Source organism: Gymnogyps californianus, chromosome 22, assembly GCF_018139145.2.
Source record: "Gymnogyps californianus isolate 813 chromosome 22, ASM1813914v2, whole genome shotgun sequence".
In the NCBI taxonomy this organism is placed as follows: Eukaryota; Metazoa; Chordata; class Aves; order Accipitriformes; family Cathartidae; genus Gymnogyps; species Gymnogyps californianus.
The window spans coordinates 5,357,418-5,372,162 of record NC_059492.1 but is presented as its reverse complement, the minus strand read 5'-3'; the positions used below and the strand labels follow the sequence as shown (position 1 = coordinate 5,372,162).

Sequence of the window (14,745 nt, the reverse complement as noted above, 5' to 3'; positions counted from 1 at the left end):
GGGAAGGACATGGCAGTAAAGAAACCATTTCATTGTCTGCAAGCTGAGCATGTAAACATCTCCAAATGTACTTTCTGTAAGCCAGTTCCAGCAAAAAGGCTGAAATTGTTTGATTCTCTTTCAAGTCCTTATTGGTTAGGAGCTAGATTATCAGACTGCTGCACTCTGTAGGACTAAATCCATGTTTAATTTATTTTTATTTGTCTTTTGTTTTTCTTTGAGGCACTTGAGCACTTGTAGCTAAATTGAAGACCTCCAGGGAAGCACTATCTAGTGAGGACTGCTTATGACTCCATATGTTCTTGTATAGGTTTTGTATGTACATAGCTGATTCCTGAGGTATTTTCTTCCTTCAGTGTGGTTACAGCATTATTCTGAAAGTGCTGATTATTATTATTATTTGGACAGAATGACAAAAGGAAGCAGCCGAACTGGCTGGGTTTTGTTCCTGGAGTAGATAACCCCCCCCTTTTTGAAAGCAGTACGGAAAGACAAAAGGTATTCCTTTAAATTTGTTGGTCAAAGAGGACAGGAAATACCTTTCCTTAGTCCAGATTCTCCTGCTGGGTGAGAGTCAAATGCAGGGCTTTCAAGTCAAAAGATTCATGCTAGTGTGAGTTCTCACTAAGAGGAAAACAGGTTTTGTTTGTGAATACTTTTAAACTATTGAATTTTACGGGAAGGTTCTTTATCTTCTGATCTTTCATTATAATATGTGTTTTGTATGAGCCTGTTAGTGACTAATGTGCTGCTGAATGTCCTCTTAGCTCCCTGACAGAGTTGCTCTTCTGTTGCTCAGTGTTTCCTAACCTGTAAAAGACTTTTTATTTGTGTAGTATCTTTGAAGGACGGAGGTGGGGGTTGAGACACTGGGAGGGTCTGTGAGGCTTTATTTAATGCCTGAAGTGTGCTCTGTACTTTAAATGTAAGGTCGTAAGAATGTAATTTGTGAATACTGGTATCTGGTGGTAGAGTGACTGATTTACAGCAGCTTTGGAGGAGACAGTACAGACTGCGTTGATGATTGGGGCTTGCATTAGTCCTGCTTGATAAAGCCAAACAACCTCGTGTGTGAGAACACTCATGGAATGAGGGACTGGTTGTTATTATATGTTGTTAAGACCTAAAATGGTCAGGAGTAGAGGTAATGGAGATCAAGGAGTTAAAATTGTTGTGCCCCAGCTAGTATTTTTGCCTTCCCCATTATATTACTGCATCTTTGGAAAACAGCTGAGTTTCTTTTAAGATGATGTTTTTGCTGGCAAGTTGGAGCTGACTCCTGCTGATTTCTTTTCTGAAAGGGCTGATCAAAGGGCACCAGGATCAGGTGAACTTCAGAACAGGCTTCTAGAGCTGTAAGCAGAAGGCACAGGGTCACTGAGATAACAGGAACCGACAGCAACATGGATGACCATTCCCCTCACGCCTCTGGGCTTTGTCTCTGTCATGAATTTAAACCTACTGGTCATAATACAGTTCCCAGAGCCAAAAGGCTGTTTGATTCCACAGAGCAGGTTCAGGCCCTGCAGTCAGCTAAGAAAGCTTGTGTGTTGAGTCATCACTGTAGCACTCCAGATCCATCAGAGAAACTGCTGCTCTGTTCCCCGATTCTCCCTGCTTTCAAGGATCCTCTCATTTTCTGGATGATACTGGCCATGACGACCTTGTTGCCAGTTCTTCTGCATCAAAATACGATGATGTAGCCATTTCTCTAGATACAAGCAGATGTTTTGATGATAGCGAGCCAGATGACTCCCTGTTGGAACTGTCAGACAGTGAAGAAGGGAGTTCTCCTTTCAATTACACCGAGGAAGAGATCCAGGAAATCTTGGCAGATGATTGTATGGAATCTGAGCGGTACCTAACTAGAAAAAGCACTCTGAGCCAAAATGTAAATGGAAAGGGTGAAAAGGATGAGAGCAGCAGCTGCGCTGGGGCATCAGTCATCAGCGAAGATGCAAACGTAGAGTCAAAGATCGCAGAGAAACCAGACGAACCTCTGTCCAGAGAGTGTTCTTCAGTTGGTTCTGAATGTTATCTTAGCCTTTCGAACGAAATTGCTAGTTTGGATGAGAACCACCTGCAGTCAGCCCAAGTAACTCGCATGCTATTTGACCTTGACATTCAGGAACTTCTAAGTCTTAGCCCAATTGATGCTGACTATGTAGATCAGCCTCTGGAGGACAATTGTTTGGAGGAAAACGAAAGAGAAGCTTCAGAAGCAATCGTAAATGATTGCCTAGAGAATGATAAAACTGCTAGTAGCTGTGTTCTTGAAGAATCCTTGGAGGGGCTGATGTCTAATGGCCGGCAAAGCCTGGGTGTGGATTGCCTGGGAAAGACTCCCTTTACAAGCAGAGATGTGTCTGACTTCTGTGGTGATCATGTGGGAGGATCCATGCCGCCTTCTGACCTTGCCTGTGGCCAGAGGACAGCTGATGAGAGTTCAGCATCTGTGTTGCCGAGGTGTCCCACGCCATCTTCTGGGGCCAGAAACCAAGAACTTTCCAAAGCAACAAAGAGCTGTTTTTCAAGGAAATTAGACTCTCCAGAGGATGATGAGGGGGAAGCTACAGAAGCTGAACAGCCATCAAACAGCATCAAAGTAAACACACATCTTAATTCTTGTAACTAAAATGTTTTTAATTCCATTTCTTTTGATTTGTACTCGCAGTAATGTCCATATGCACACAAGTGTGCATTTTTACACAGTAAGGGAAGGTTTTTCAAGTGGAGGAAAGTGATTTTTATATAACTGTATAAGCAAAACTTACATGGAATGATTTTCTCTTAGGTGTTAATCCCCTTTTTCCTTATCTTTTTAGTTAAGTGATACAGCTATAGGCCAGATGGGGCAGGAAGAGACAACCAGTGGGAAGAAGGCTGGCAAAGTTATTCCTGTGCCACAGGAGGAGGAAAAGAGGTAATTTCTTAGGAGCCTCAAAGTGCCTTTGCACTCTGAAAAATGTCCCAGCAGTTTCCCAAACCAGTTTGGTCGGTTGTGTGCTGCTGGTTTTCTCTTTATTTTTTTTTTCTTAAGGTGCACTGAAACAGTGAGAAAAGTACTTAACATTTTACCCTGTAAGATACTGTAAGATGGGGAAGAACATAGGACTGGTCCAAATGGGAAAGAAGGTTGCTAAGACAGTCCTGGGCAGTGGTCTGCAGAGCAGAAGAGGGATGTTTGTCTGGCTTGGCTTGTTGGCCGCTCTCCTTCTGGAGCGGTTTCCGGCAGATGGCAGCAGCAGAGCAGCTCCGGGCGCTGCGCAGGGATGGTTATCTTCTGCTCTCCAGTGCTCCCGGGCCTGGAGTTGTCAGTTTGGTTCTTCTTCCCCGTGGCTGCTGCAGACCTGCTGCACTCAGATGTTCTGTGCGTTGCCGTTCCCAGTGTGGCCTTGAGTAACACGAAAAATGTGCTGCTTTTGAGGGCTCGCTGCAGGTTCCTGGCTTGTTAATCAGGATGGTGACTTGCTGGTTCACTCAGCTGACGCTCACTCCTGCTTTGCTCTCAGTATGTTATCTTTACAGCTTTATTCAAATAAATACGTTTATTTTTGCAATCACAGAATAGTGCTACAAGAAGTTCATGTCTGTAATAGTTCTGCAGGACACTTTGCCCCCTCTGTCTTCTGTAATCTAATTTGACAAATTGTCTAAAAAAATTAATGCCATCTTTTATTTTAAAGACTGAAACAACGGACATGCATTTCAGAAGCGGAGCTTGAGCAAAAGAAAAATTTCTATCCAGAGCGTGCACATCCATATCAAGAAAAGTGTAGCTCCTACACCAGGTAACCCCCAGATGGGGTGGGGTAAGGTTATACTGGTGGGGAGGGCAGAGCGGAGGATAGATATCCTAGCAGGAGGCCTGGCTTGCTGAACTTGTATTCTTTGACATTTTGAATGTACTTGTTTTTCAGAGGGAAATAAAAAGTTCCTGCTACACTTGCTAGCACTACCATGCACGGAGTTCCCATACAGCAATCAGTCTTGTTCCAGGACTGATTCAGATGAGTTTCGTAGTTTGGGATACTTGGGAAACATCATACAGGGGGCTTGCTGTGGTAAATCAGGGATGCTCCCAAAACAGGCCCAGGTTACCTGGGAAGAGCAGAGCCGCGGTCTGGCTTGTTGTGTTGGGAAGTGACTTGTTCCTGTCAGTCCACAACAATGAACCCAGACTCGGAATCTTTAGCTTAAGTGCTGAGATTTGGATTTACTACTGACACCTTCTACACATTGCCCTCTCAATGGTGTCATCCAAGAGCTATCGACTGTGGAGGTTTAAAGGAAGGTGTCTGTAAGGAGCAGGTATGGATGTCAGCTGAAGAGCAGTATCTGATGGGTTGATGGGTAGAACTGGGAAGTTCTGAAGGGCAAAGAATGTTCTGGTAGCTTCCAGAGATGGCCTCCCACTGTGGTTATTCTGAGTGTTCATGGGTGCAATAATTGTCATTTCTTGAGAGTTGTAAGAAACTGACAGTTTTGTGGCTCATTGCATGGAGCCTGCACTTATCTGGGCAGCACGAACAGCTGCATAGCCACAGGGCTGCTTTCCAGTGTATGAATACAGCATAAGTAATGCAGAGGGGACTACGCAAGGAAAGCTAAAATGGCCTGTTTTCTCTTCCTTTCAAATTAAAAATGCAAGACGTATGTTCTGAGTCACAGAAAATCAGGCAGGAGCTCCAAATGAACAAGGCTGGTGAGTGGAAGAGATCTATTTTGCTGGGGAAGAACATTGTCTGTGATGCACACAATTTGATTTTCTTATTAGCACAAACCTCTCTTATTCCAAATAGCTGTAGGCTTGGAATTCAGCCCGAGAGACAGCGTGGGCTTTCCCAGTTGTCACAGAAGGACCTTCTCAGTGGGCTGACTTTGACCCTGTATGGTACTTCTGTGCACCTGGATCTGCAGCGATGTCTTGTGTATCATTTGCGTAGGAGATGCAGAAATGCAGAATGATCCCAAGAAATTCCTACAGGAAAATTAGCAGGTTTCAGAGCCAGCAAGGGAATTCCCTTTGGGAAGCAGTAACTAATATATTGCTGCTACAAATCTTTAGCTCTGTTTTGTATTGCAAATCTCTTGGCATTTGTCTTATGGTAGTGCGTGACTTTACTATCCCTTCCTCTACCTGATCTGTCTGCTCTTCCTCGTATCTGGTCTCTTGCTCCTTGCTCGTATGTTGTCTGGGTGAATCACAGGCTAGCTACAGCAGAGACTTAATCCTTTCACTTACCTGCATGGTATCTTGCTCTTGCAGGTTCTCTATAAACACAAATTTCTTATATCCGTGTTGGGTGATTGTGTATTGGTGGTGTGATAGCTGCACTGGCTACCACATGTGAAATCTTTGAACATCAACTAGTTGGAAGAAATCCTTTTGTATTCAGAATAAATTTTTCACATCTAGCCATCTCAAGTGAGTTGGGAGATAACCTGTGGTTCTGGTTGTTTTTCCTCTCGTTCTAGTTTCTAGAGGATATTCAATCTGAATAGATACACTTATTTGCAGCTTCCCGTAGGAATCTAAATGCTGCTGAGGCTGCGTTGTAGCAGATGTAAAAACAAGATGCGATTTGAACATCTGCTTGGAAATGGGTGGCTGAAACTGATAATTGACCACAAAAGATTTCTGCAAGCTGACCATTTGTTAGCATTCACACTTCATTATTGCCCTTTATCCAACAGTAAATAGAATCATATCCTCCTTGATGAGATCCTCCTCGGCAATTCTGGTTGGTTCTGTATCAGTCTATAGAAGTTATGAGGCTCCTGCTTTTGTAACTGTGACTCTTGGCACTGAATGTTAGCACTCTGTTGCTTAGTCTTGTCCTCAGCAATGTACGTAGCTGGATAGGCCTATTTTTAAATGGGCAGGGGAAGGACAAACTTAACAGAAAAAGCATTTCCCTCTCTAAACATAGCCTTCTCTTGGTTTCCACCCAAACATCTGTACTTCAGGAGATCTGCTTTCACAGGTCATTAACATTGCAATTGTGCATATGGGATAGTGCTTGCACCACCTGCTGCTCAGACAAGTATTCTCATGTTGTTTGGAGCGGGATCGCTCTCGGCAGTCATGCACCCCCGGGTACCTGGGAGGCTGAGCTAGCTCCTGTCTGACCTCCCACCACTGCTTTCTCTGAGCGCTTCTGCTCGCAGAACTCCACCAGGAGTTCTCCTTGAGGCTTGGTTTGTTTGGTAGAGGTTTATGATGCTTAGCAATTTTATCAGACTTCTAACAACCTGGGAGAAACCTGATAAATTATTTTCTTGGATCCCTCTTGAATCAAAGGGAGACGAGGAGGGAATACCTTATAAAGAGTCACAGACCATCTGGTCTTACTGTAATAACAGAGATCAATATCTTTAAAAAAACAGACACACTAGGTTTAAAGTGATGGAAAGGGTAGTATAAGGGAACATATGGAGAAACAAATCTGTGAAATACAAATGAACGCTGTGCTAGCAGACTCTGCCTTGAAAGTCTGGTCTGCTGATTGGTACTGAGCTGGCTGAGGAAAAAACTTTAGTCTTGAAACAGTTCTTACCTTCCCAGAGTCATTTTGCTTGAGTGGAAAGCATGCAGGGAAGATACAAGACTCGGGCTGTGCTGACATAAAGGAGGAATTATATTTATGGCTGAGCCTAGGAGGGAGATTTCACTTCAAAGCAAATGAAATCCACCTACAAACCCTAAATTTCAAGAGGGATGTGAGGTGGGCTTTGGAGTAGGGGATGGGGTAGGAACTGATAAAGCAGATTGCAAGGAGGCTTGTGGTGAGGGGAGTGGTGGGAGGAGTTAGCTGTTCTTAGCAGAGTGTGATACTCCTGAGTCTATGCGACTGGTCCAGGGGCTTCTCTAGTGGCAAACCACATGGCTTCGGTTTGCAGGTACTTTTGCTGAGATAATCAGAACTCCTGGTTTCTAAATGAGAGTGGAACTTGCCTGAAAATCTCATCCTAAATCTGTAGTTTGGTCTCAACTGTTGTGGAAGGTTGGGGGATGGACTGTGCCTGAGGAGAAAGAAATCAAAATGTTTTAAGTTCTGTTCCATGGCAGTTCAGTTTATCTAGGGTGTCATTGTACCCTTTCCTCATGAGTAATGGCCATAAGGGTTCTTACTCTGAGCCCTGGGTTAGATAGTTACGTGAGGCACTGAGATAATAGCTCTCCAAATACTTGATGGGCTTAGTCTGCTCCTGCGACTTTGCCTCTTGTAGAGGACCTCAAACCTCTTACTGGTGTGAAGTACTTGTGAGTCATGGTGGTAGTTTGCACACCTTCTTGTCTTCCCTCAGGTGCAGGGGTGAAGGGTGCACCCCTGACAGTAGGAAATGAGCCCCCTGTTTCGGTGACCCATTTCAACTGTGACTCAGAATGGCAAGGGAGGGGGACTTACATGTTGGAAGGCTAAGAATTTGTGAAAAGTTGTGATTTCTTCTAGTCACAGACACATCTTGCATCAGCTTATTGCAGACAGTGTGAGCTGTTGTGCGACGGTGAGAGTTTGCCTTTTGTTAGCTGTCTTGGAGCGCCTCCCTTCCTAAACAATGCAGCCTGAAAACATGGATTTTTCAAGAACACTTCTGAAATCTCTTCTAAAGTATCTTTTTTTGACAAGAAGTTATTCCTTTGTGTAAATAAAAGCTGATACTGCAGTTTATGAAGGAGACCTGGATTTGCTCAAGAGACGCTATGTTCCCTGGAAAGGAAGAAGTGTTACGCAGAACCGTGATTCACATTAATCACATGACTGCAGTGGCAGGATGGAAAAGCCTTTGAGTTTCGACTGGGCAAGGACACACACTGTTCTGTACTGAGAGCACCTTGAAACAGTGGACTTCAGCAAGGGCAGTATTCCAGGGAAGTTGCCTTTCACTGAGCTGTAGTGCCTGTTCTGAGTGTGCAGAAGGGCAAACGCTACAGCAAGGTTGGAGTTACTGATTGTTTCATATTTCGTGACACGAATTCAAGGATTCTTGCATTCTGCTGAACCATCTCTTGCCAAGGATTCGCTATGCGAGGCCTTCAGATCTGCTCTTTTGAATAGAGGGGCTTGTTCTGTGTACACAGATAGCACTGGCTGTAAGATCAGTAGTATTGGAGCGCTCGAGTAATGAGTAAAAGTTTGGTGCTCTGTGACCCAGGTAACTCTGACCTGGAAAGACCTCTTGGGAGCAGCCTGTATGACATAGCTTTTTGGAACTTTACGATAAATATATGTTGAGTGTAACGCAGGTATCTCTCCTCAGCTGTCGGCATGAACAAGTTGCTTTGCTGGCTTGAGACCTATCTGGTCACTGGCTGCTCTTGCTGAGCAACCGCTGTAGAAATGAAACTCTCCGTGTTGTGGATGTGATGACCCTGTGCCAGCCAGATACTGCTTCTCCAAACCAACTGTGTTGATAGTGTTTTTGCAGGAGTGACCCCTTTGGTGGTTTGGGCTCCTTCAGATGGGTCTGCAGTTTATAAATGCTATTTCCTGAGTTATGCTGATGCCTCTGCACAAATGAGGAAAAAAATAAGGTAGCAGAGTTGGCTTTTTTCAAAATGCAGAAGGGGCGAAGCAGCCTCTAATGATGTGGAAAAGCTTTGTGACACTGAGGCCTGGAGATAACCAAACTTATTGAAATGTAATTCGTTTTTTAATCTTGCTACTATAAGACTGCTTAAAGTTTGTGGGGTTTTGTCTTGTTATTTCAGAACATAGCTGAAAGCTAAGGTCATTGCTTAGATGTAGCAAATGAGAGTATTTAATGTGTGTACAGCGCTTTCTGAGGAAAATTTGCTTCTTGTTTAAACTGCTGTGTAGTCGAGCCTTCAGCCTTCTCTGCTGGGCCAAGGAGAAGGAGCTTTGCAAAGAAGGTAATAAAGCACAAGGCAGTGTTCCTGAAAGGACAGTCTTTAAACTTTCGTGTTGTTACTTACCAAGGTGCCTTCAGGAATGCGATTACCCTTTTAAAACCTCATAACAAGAAAATTAGGTACCAGCTGCAAGGCCCAGGGAATGGGGAAGGCTTTTTCAGAGAAGATGCTGTTCCAGCCTCTCATACATGTGCTTCTCTTGTGTTTAACTGTTGTACTTACTTTTGCAGAAATTACCCAAGGTCGAACAAGAAACCTACCCAAAGGTACAGCCTTACACAGTGGGTGAGCAAGAACTTGGCCAAACACCACTATTTTCAGAGCATTCCTGACCACTTCCAGCGTAGCCCTGTCACAGCCTTTTCTAATGTTTGATTTTGCTGCTGAGGGACTGTGCTGGTTCTTGTTTTGCATTTAGAGTTGTTCCTAATTGTTCTGGTTTTGAGTCGTTTGTATTTTGATAAGCTGTTTTATGAACTGTTTTTAATAAGGCCAATGGAAGTTGCTATGTTTTAGAAACATTTGGAACTGGTTTTGAAATGCAATTTAAATGTGATCTGTTTTGTGTAGGTAACTTCTATGTTTTGTATCAGTGTTGTCCTTTGAACTGAAAACAACTTCCTCACAGAGTAGATAACAAATGTAGTTGGTGTTCAAGAGGCAAGATTGCATGTTGGATATGAGGATGTAATATTTCAATGATGGAAACTGGAAAACGTGCTTTGAAGAGGAAAAACGTTTCTTTAAAGCTTTGGTCCTAAACCTTGGCATTAAATCTCCTACAGCGATTGGGCTCCCTTTGAATAACATTAAGGTTTTAAATTGTAAAAACAGGCTGTGGCTGCTGTCCCCCTCCATTTGACAAAGACAAAGTTGTGTTAGTTTACAGTAAACTCAGGAGCAGCTGTTGATTTACTTGGTTTGGTTATGTCTTGTCTTGTTCTGTTGTTCTTTCTGTCCCTGAAAAGTTTGCCTTTTTTGATTTGTTTTTACTTGTTTCATTTGTAACTTTTCTTGTAGAAATGTTTCCTGAGATTTGCACTGCAGTTTATAAATATTTTGCACCTGTTAGATGTAGTTTTCTTTTCTGCTATGTTATTGTGGCTCTCCCCTTTCACTTGCCTGCTTTCTGGACTGCCCAGAAGAGTGTGACCTTGTGGTCATTTAAGCTGCACAATCCGACAGCAACTACTGGTCTTTGTGCTGCCTCCATCTCCTTCCCTAACAGAGCATAGAAACTTCAGATTATTTGGAGGATTTGTAAAACAGAGAGATAGGTTGATCTTCTGCAAAATGCTCTTCCCAGGGGTGCTAGGAGGGCCTGCACAGGCCTTACGAACCCTTTAGGCATTTATAGGTGGATTTCAGAGAGCAAATTAGGTTTATTCATGGAGAGAATTGTACTATATTTTTATCATAGTAATTTGAATTTTTTGGTGACACTTTTGGCTACTGTGATTTTAAAGAAATAAAATTTAGGTACAGTACTAATGTTTTTCAATGTTGTGGTTCATGTATCTTATTATTTTGCCCTTCTGTAGCACCTTTCAAATCTGGAACGGAACAGGAGGAAGTGGCTTTAAAAAGCGGGCAAAGTTTGTCACTGTCCTGGATGTGCAGTGACTGAGGCACAGAGAATCGAAGTAATTTGTCCAAAGGATAAGCAGTGAAGCTTGGAACAGAGCCTGGTATTGCCTGACTGCACTAACTCCTAGATAATACTGCCTCCATTAACAAAGTAATCCATATACAGCAATTTTGTGGGGCAGGGGATGTCTTTTTTTTTTTTTTCTGATGGGTTGTACAGGCATGGGTGGTGCGTGCCCAGTGTTAGGGCTTTGTGTCAATAACTGATCTTCTCCAGTTAATAACATGTTCTTAATGCCAGCATAGCCTCTCATGTGACTTTTACCACTGCAAATTTTGCTTGCAGAGAGCCTTGCATAGAAAGAGAAGGTGACATCCCTTGGCAGCCCTTGGTTGGGTAGTGTGGGGCTTATTAGCACATGGTGTCTGTTGTCTTTTAAACCAGTGAATCCCACATATTAACCTGAAGAGACTTCTCTGAAAAAGGAGTAATTTACTTGTGGTCCTGAGGGCAGTTTCACGTGCTGTCCAGGTTGTTGTCGTATCTGTAAAGTCCACCTCCTCCTAACACACATAATAAAGGAAGGAAGAAGATTTGCTTCAAATCTCCTTGTTCCAGGCATTTTGAAAAGGCAAGTGGGATAGCAGGAGCCTGACTGCAGAGCCTGTTCCCCCCCTCCCCTTGCAAAAGCAGACTAGCTTGCCTGCTGGAGGGTTTATCTGATATTAAACTGCTAACAGACTGGCTCTTTGAAGGCCCAGAAGTAATGCAGGCCTGGCGGCAGCTGTTGCAGTCGCATACTGCTGGGATAGTGAAGCTCTGTCTCAACCAGTCATCGATGGTCGCTGCTGATCAGCAATGATATAACAGAGCAGGAACACAGCGGTAGGAAGACCACAGGCAATCTGCTGCCTTTGCCGTGCATGCTGAGGTGTTGCCTTTTTTGCGTTCAGAGATTTCCATGCTAGCTGCCTTGATTTTGTTATAGATCCCTTTATGACATTATTAAGTGACGCATAGCAGTCAGGATGTTATTTATATTAGCCTTCTCTTAAAGCAGGCATTCTGTTGCCAGTTCAGCCATGCTGAGAAAATGAAATTATTCTGAACAGGCAGCACCTTACCATGACAGCAAGATGATGGTGTCTGTATGTGTGCTGTGTCTAAGACCAGCTTCCCAGTGCTGGAGGACCTCGGGCAGAAGCGGGTGCCTCCTCCTGAACATGTGTTTTGTGGTCTTTGTGAATGTAAATCTCTCACGTGAATGAACGCTGCCATGGAGCAGCTCTGCACTTTGTAAAGGCTTTAGGCTTCTGGGCAGCCTTATTGCTGAAGATTTCATTCTTTGACTTTGCAACCGTGATTCATATATGCTGAACGGTAGAGATACTGCAAAGGGAGGGAGAGATTGTGTATTAAGCCTTCATGGAAGGACATACTGCATGTTTGCTGCTGGAGTGTAGCCAAGGGCTCCGTGTATGATTTTTGCTGTAGTAGAATCCAGCAACGTCAGATAAGACAGGAAGAGACTGTTTTGTGCAAGCCCTGTGTGAGCTCTGTGATGAAATGTCTTACAATTAAAAATTTGGTAACATTCATCAATGTATCGCAGTCTGACAACAGCAGCTAGAAAACAATGGGACTGAAATTAAACTACTGTGTGGCTTTTTCTGCCATCCTCTCAAAAGCTAACCAACTCTTCCCTACTTTTGTGCTGTAAGGTTATTCTAAATGGGAGGAAGAAATTATGTCCTGAAACGTGAAATAGCGGAAGCTGATAACATTCTCCCTTTGGTTTGAGAGGGTGTCTAGTACTGTGCTGGCTGCATCCTCTGCAAAACAGGTCTGGATGGTATAAATAGGTTATATTTAGCAGTTGGTGGCACTAAGTGTGGGGGGTTTTGTCAGTTACGATGTACTGTAAAGTGTCAAATGGCATCGTGGGGCTATGTCATTATTGCCACTCAATGACTCTGCATCCAGTGTGTTCAGATTGCAAGCAAAAAGATGGCTTTTCTGGCTGCCAACTTTGCTGACTCCATCTGGGATCTAAAATTCAAGCTGCGTCTTTCCTGGCTCTGTCGCTAATAATAAAGATTCTTCATTTGGAACTTAGTTAACAAAATTGATGCTGATGCATGAGCTGAAAGAGAATTCAGCTCGCTTTCCTCGAGACGTGTGGGCTAAAGCACTAACAAGTAGGAACATAATTTTAATCTGTAAGATCATCAGACAATTTAATAGACACCAGATTTGTGGAGGAAACAGAAGATACTTTAGCATAACAAGCATGTTGGTCATATAGCTTTTTAACAAATGCTAGAAAGCTGATTCAATTTGGTCAGTTAGGCTTCTGCTTCCAGACTAGCCAGTAATAGCTCATTACATGTTGTTAGGAGGCTTTTCTGCGAATCTGGGGAAATTACATTTGGTATAACATATGGTATAATCTTCAACTCTGTCCTTGGGAAGTGATGTCTGACTACTCAGTCAATGAATTGCCATATTTTTATCAGCAAAATGGATGTGCAGCTGTGACATACGCTTTGAGTGATGTAACCTTTAATGTCTTTGGCAAATACTGGCATTAGCAGTCTGTTCCTCTCCACTTACATCTCCTCCAGAAAGTTATTACCAGCTGAGATTATACTAACACTTTCTGTCGTGTAGGTGTTTCCTCCTCTGATGCTATTGAACTGTCGGGTATAAAATGCCTAATGTTCTCATTTTCCTCCGAGGAGACAGAGAACGGAGCTTGTGCTGCTGCTTGTTGTACAGAGGGAGGTGGTGAGAAGTGTATGGTGTTGTGTGTTGTGAATTGGAAGGACATGCTGTGCAGGATTGTTTGCTCCACACCGCCTCCTGCGGTTCCGTTTTACTAAACTCGTGGGGGAGGAATATATTGGCTAAATTGTACTTGTAGGCACAATATTACAGTGCTTGAAAGGATGAAGGCAAGTGGTGCTTAAGTTTAAACACGCACTGCGTATATTGGCAAAGGGTTCTGTTTTCAGCTTCTTGCTCCTTATTGTGCCCTTAGTCTCTGCTCAGTTGATTCTTGGAAATCAACGGGATTAGTCCCCAGGGGCTGCACGGCATCGGCAGAGCCGGCTGGAGGGCTGCTTTCCTTTTGCTTTTGAGATCAATGGGGAATCAGTTCTTGCAGGGCTCTCTGGGATCCCTGTCATGCCAGCCCACTCCCACTTGCTGCTTTTTAGTATTTATTGAAACCTCCCTTTCCTAGCTCCTGCTTCCACCAAGCAGTCAAAATCAGCAGTCAGGCAAAAACATGCGGGGAAATGTGGGTGGCCTTTAGGGTTTGTTTTTCTGTGGCCCAACATGACTTTCCTCAGCGCTGTCATCTTTTTTTTTTTTTTTTCTCCTTGATCTCTTCCCTTTATTGACTGTAAAACACCTCAGGAGTATCTTTTGGCAACTGTTGAGAATGAGGTAACTCTTCTAAAGATGGGCTTAGGCTTGGAGTCACAGCGGCCCAGAGCCTTAATGGTGTCTGACTCGGGGTTACAATGGAATTTGATACCCAAACAGCAGTTAAAGCTTTGATGTTTATGACCCTCAGAAAAGTAGGATCTTAAGTAGCTTTCTTGTCCTATAATGGGAAACACCTTTTTCTAAAGTGTGGACTTAGTACATCAATTCAGAGTTGCTGAAAACATTTCCTTTCAGGGAATCACGTGAATTGGATAGCTTGGAGTCCCTCTCTGATGAGTTGAGTTGCTGCCAGCCTACATTTGTTTCTTCTCACCAATAGCATTATTACCTTACTTTTAAAGCCTGCAGTTACGGAACATAATGGTAACCCTTTTACCTCCTGCCACATTATGGTGCAAATACTTAACTCTGCACGAACACTGACGCTTTATATTTTCATTCTTTTCTACCAAACAAGGAGTGAGCACATCTGTTAAGAAAGAAATAGTTTAAACCTGTCACTAGGGAACAGCAACAGTTACTGTAAAAAAGGGGATATGGTCTGAATTCCCAGGGACAACTGTCTTTAAAAACAGACACACAACCCCCCACCCCCCAAACCTGCCAAATTACCAGGCTGAATTTCCTCACTAGCAGGCTTCTGAGGGCTGCTTGCTTGGCTGTCTGCTCTAGGATTATGAGAGAGCATCTCCCTTATCATTTTGCACATGCTGTACCATCTGTCCTAAATCTCCCTTTATAGGGGTATGGATTCCAAATGACATTACTTTCTTAGGAGATAACAGACGTGTCTGAAGAATCTTGCTAGGTATGGCTGTAGTGCTAT

General features: G+C 43.4%; 1 protein-coding gene across 2 annotated transcripts in view; it reads left to right on the top strand.

Annotated features, from left to right (window-relative positions):
- The first annotated feature begins 425 nt into the window (after positions 1 to 425).
- The window catches only part of S100PBP (S100P binding protein), a 26,668-nt gene continuing 12,348 nt past the window's right edge, over positions 426 to 14,745 (top strand). The window contains exons 1-5 of one of the 2 annotated variants that reach the window (XM_050909913.1): positions 426 to 498; positions 1,302 to 2,605; positions 2,826 to 2,923; positions 3,687 to 3,791; positions 9,109 to 10,313. In XM_050909913.1, coding sequence (XP_050765870.1) covers positions 1,844 to 2,605; positions 2,826 to 2,923; positions 3,687 to 3,791; positions 9,109 to 9,253 — 1,110 coding nt within the window. In that variant the 5' untranslated portion in view covers positions 426 to 498; positions 1,302 to 1,843 and the 3' untranslated portion in view covers positions 9,254 to 10,313. Of the gene's footprint in view, positions 499 to 1,301; positions 2,606 to 2,825; positions 2,924 to 3,686; positions 3,792 to 9,108; positions 10,314 to 14,745 lie in introns of those variants that run through there. The other variant, XM_050909912.1, reaches the window with a different exon arrangement.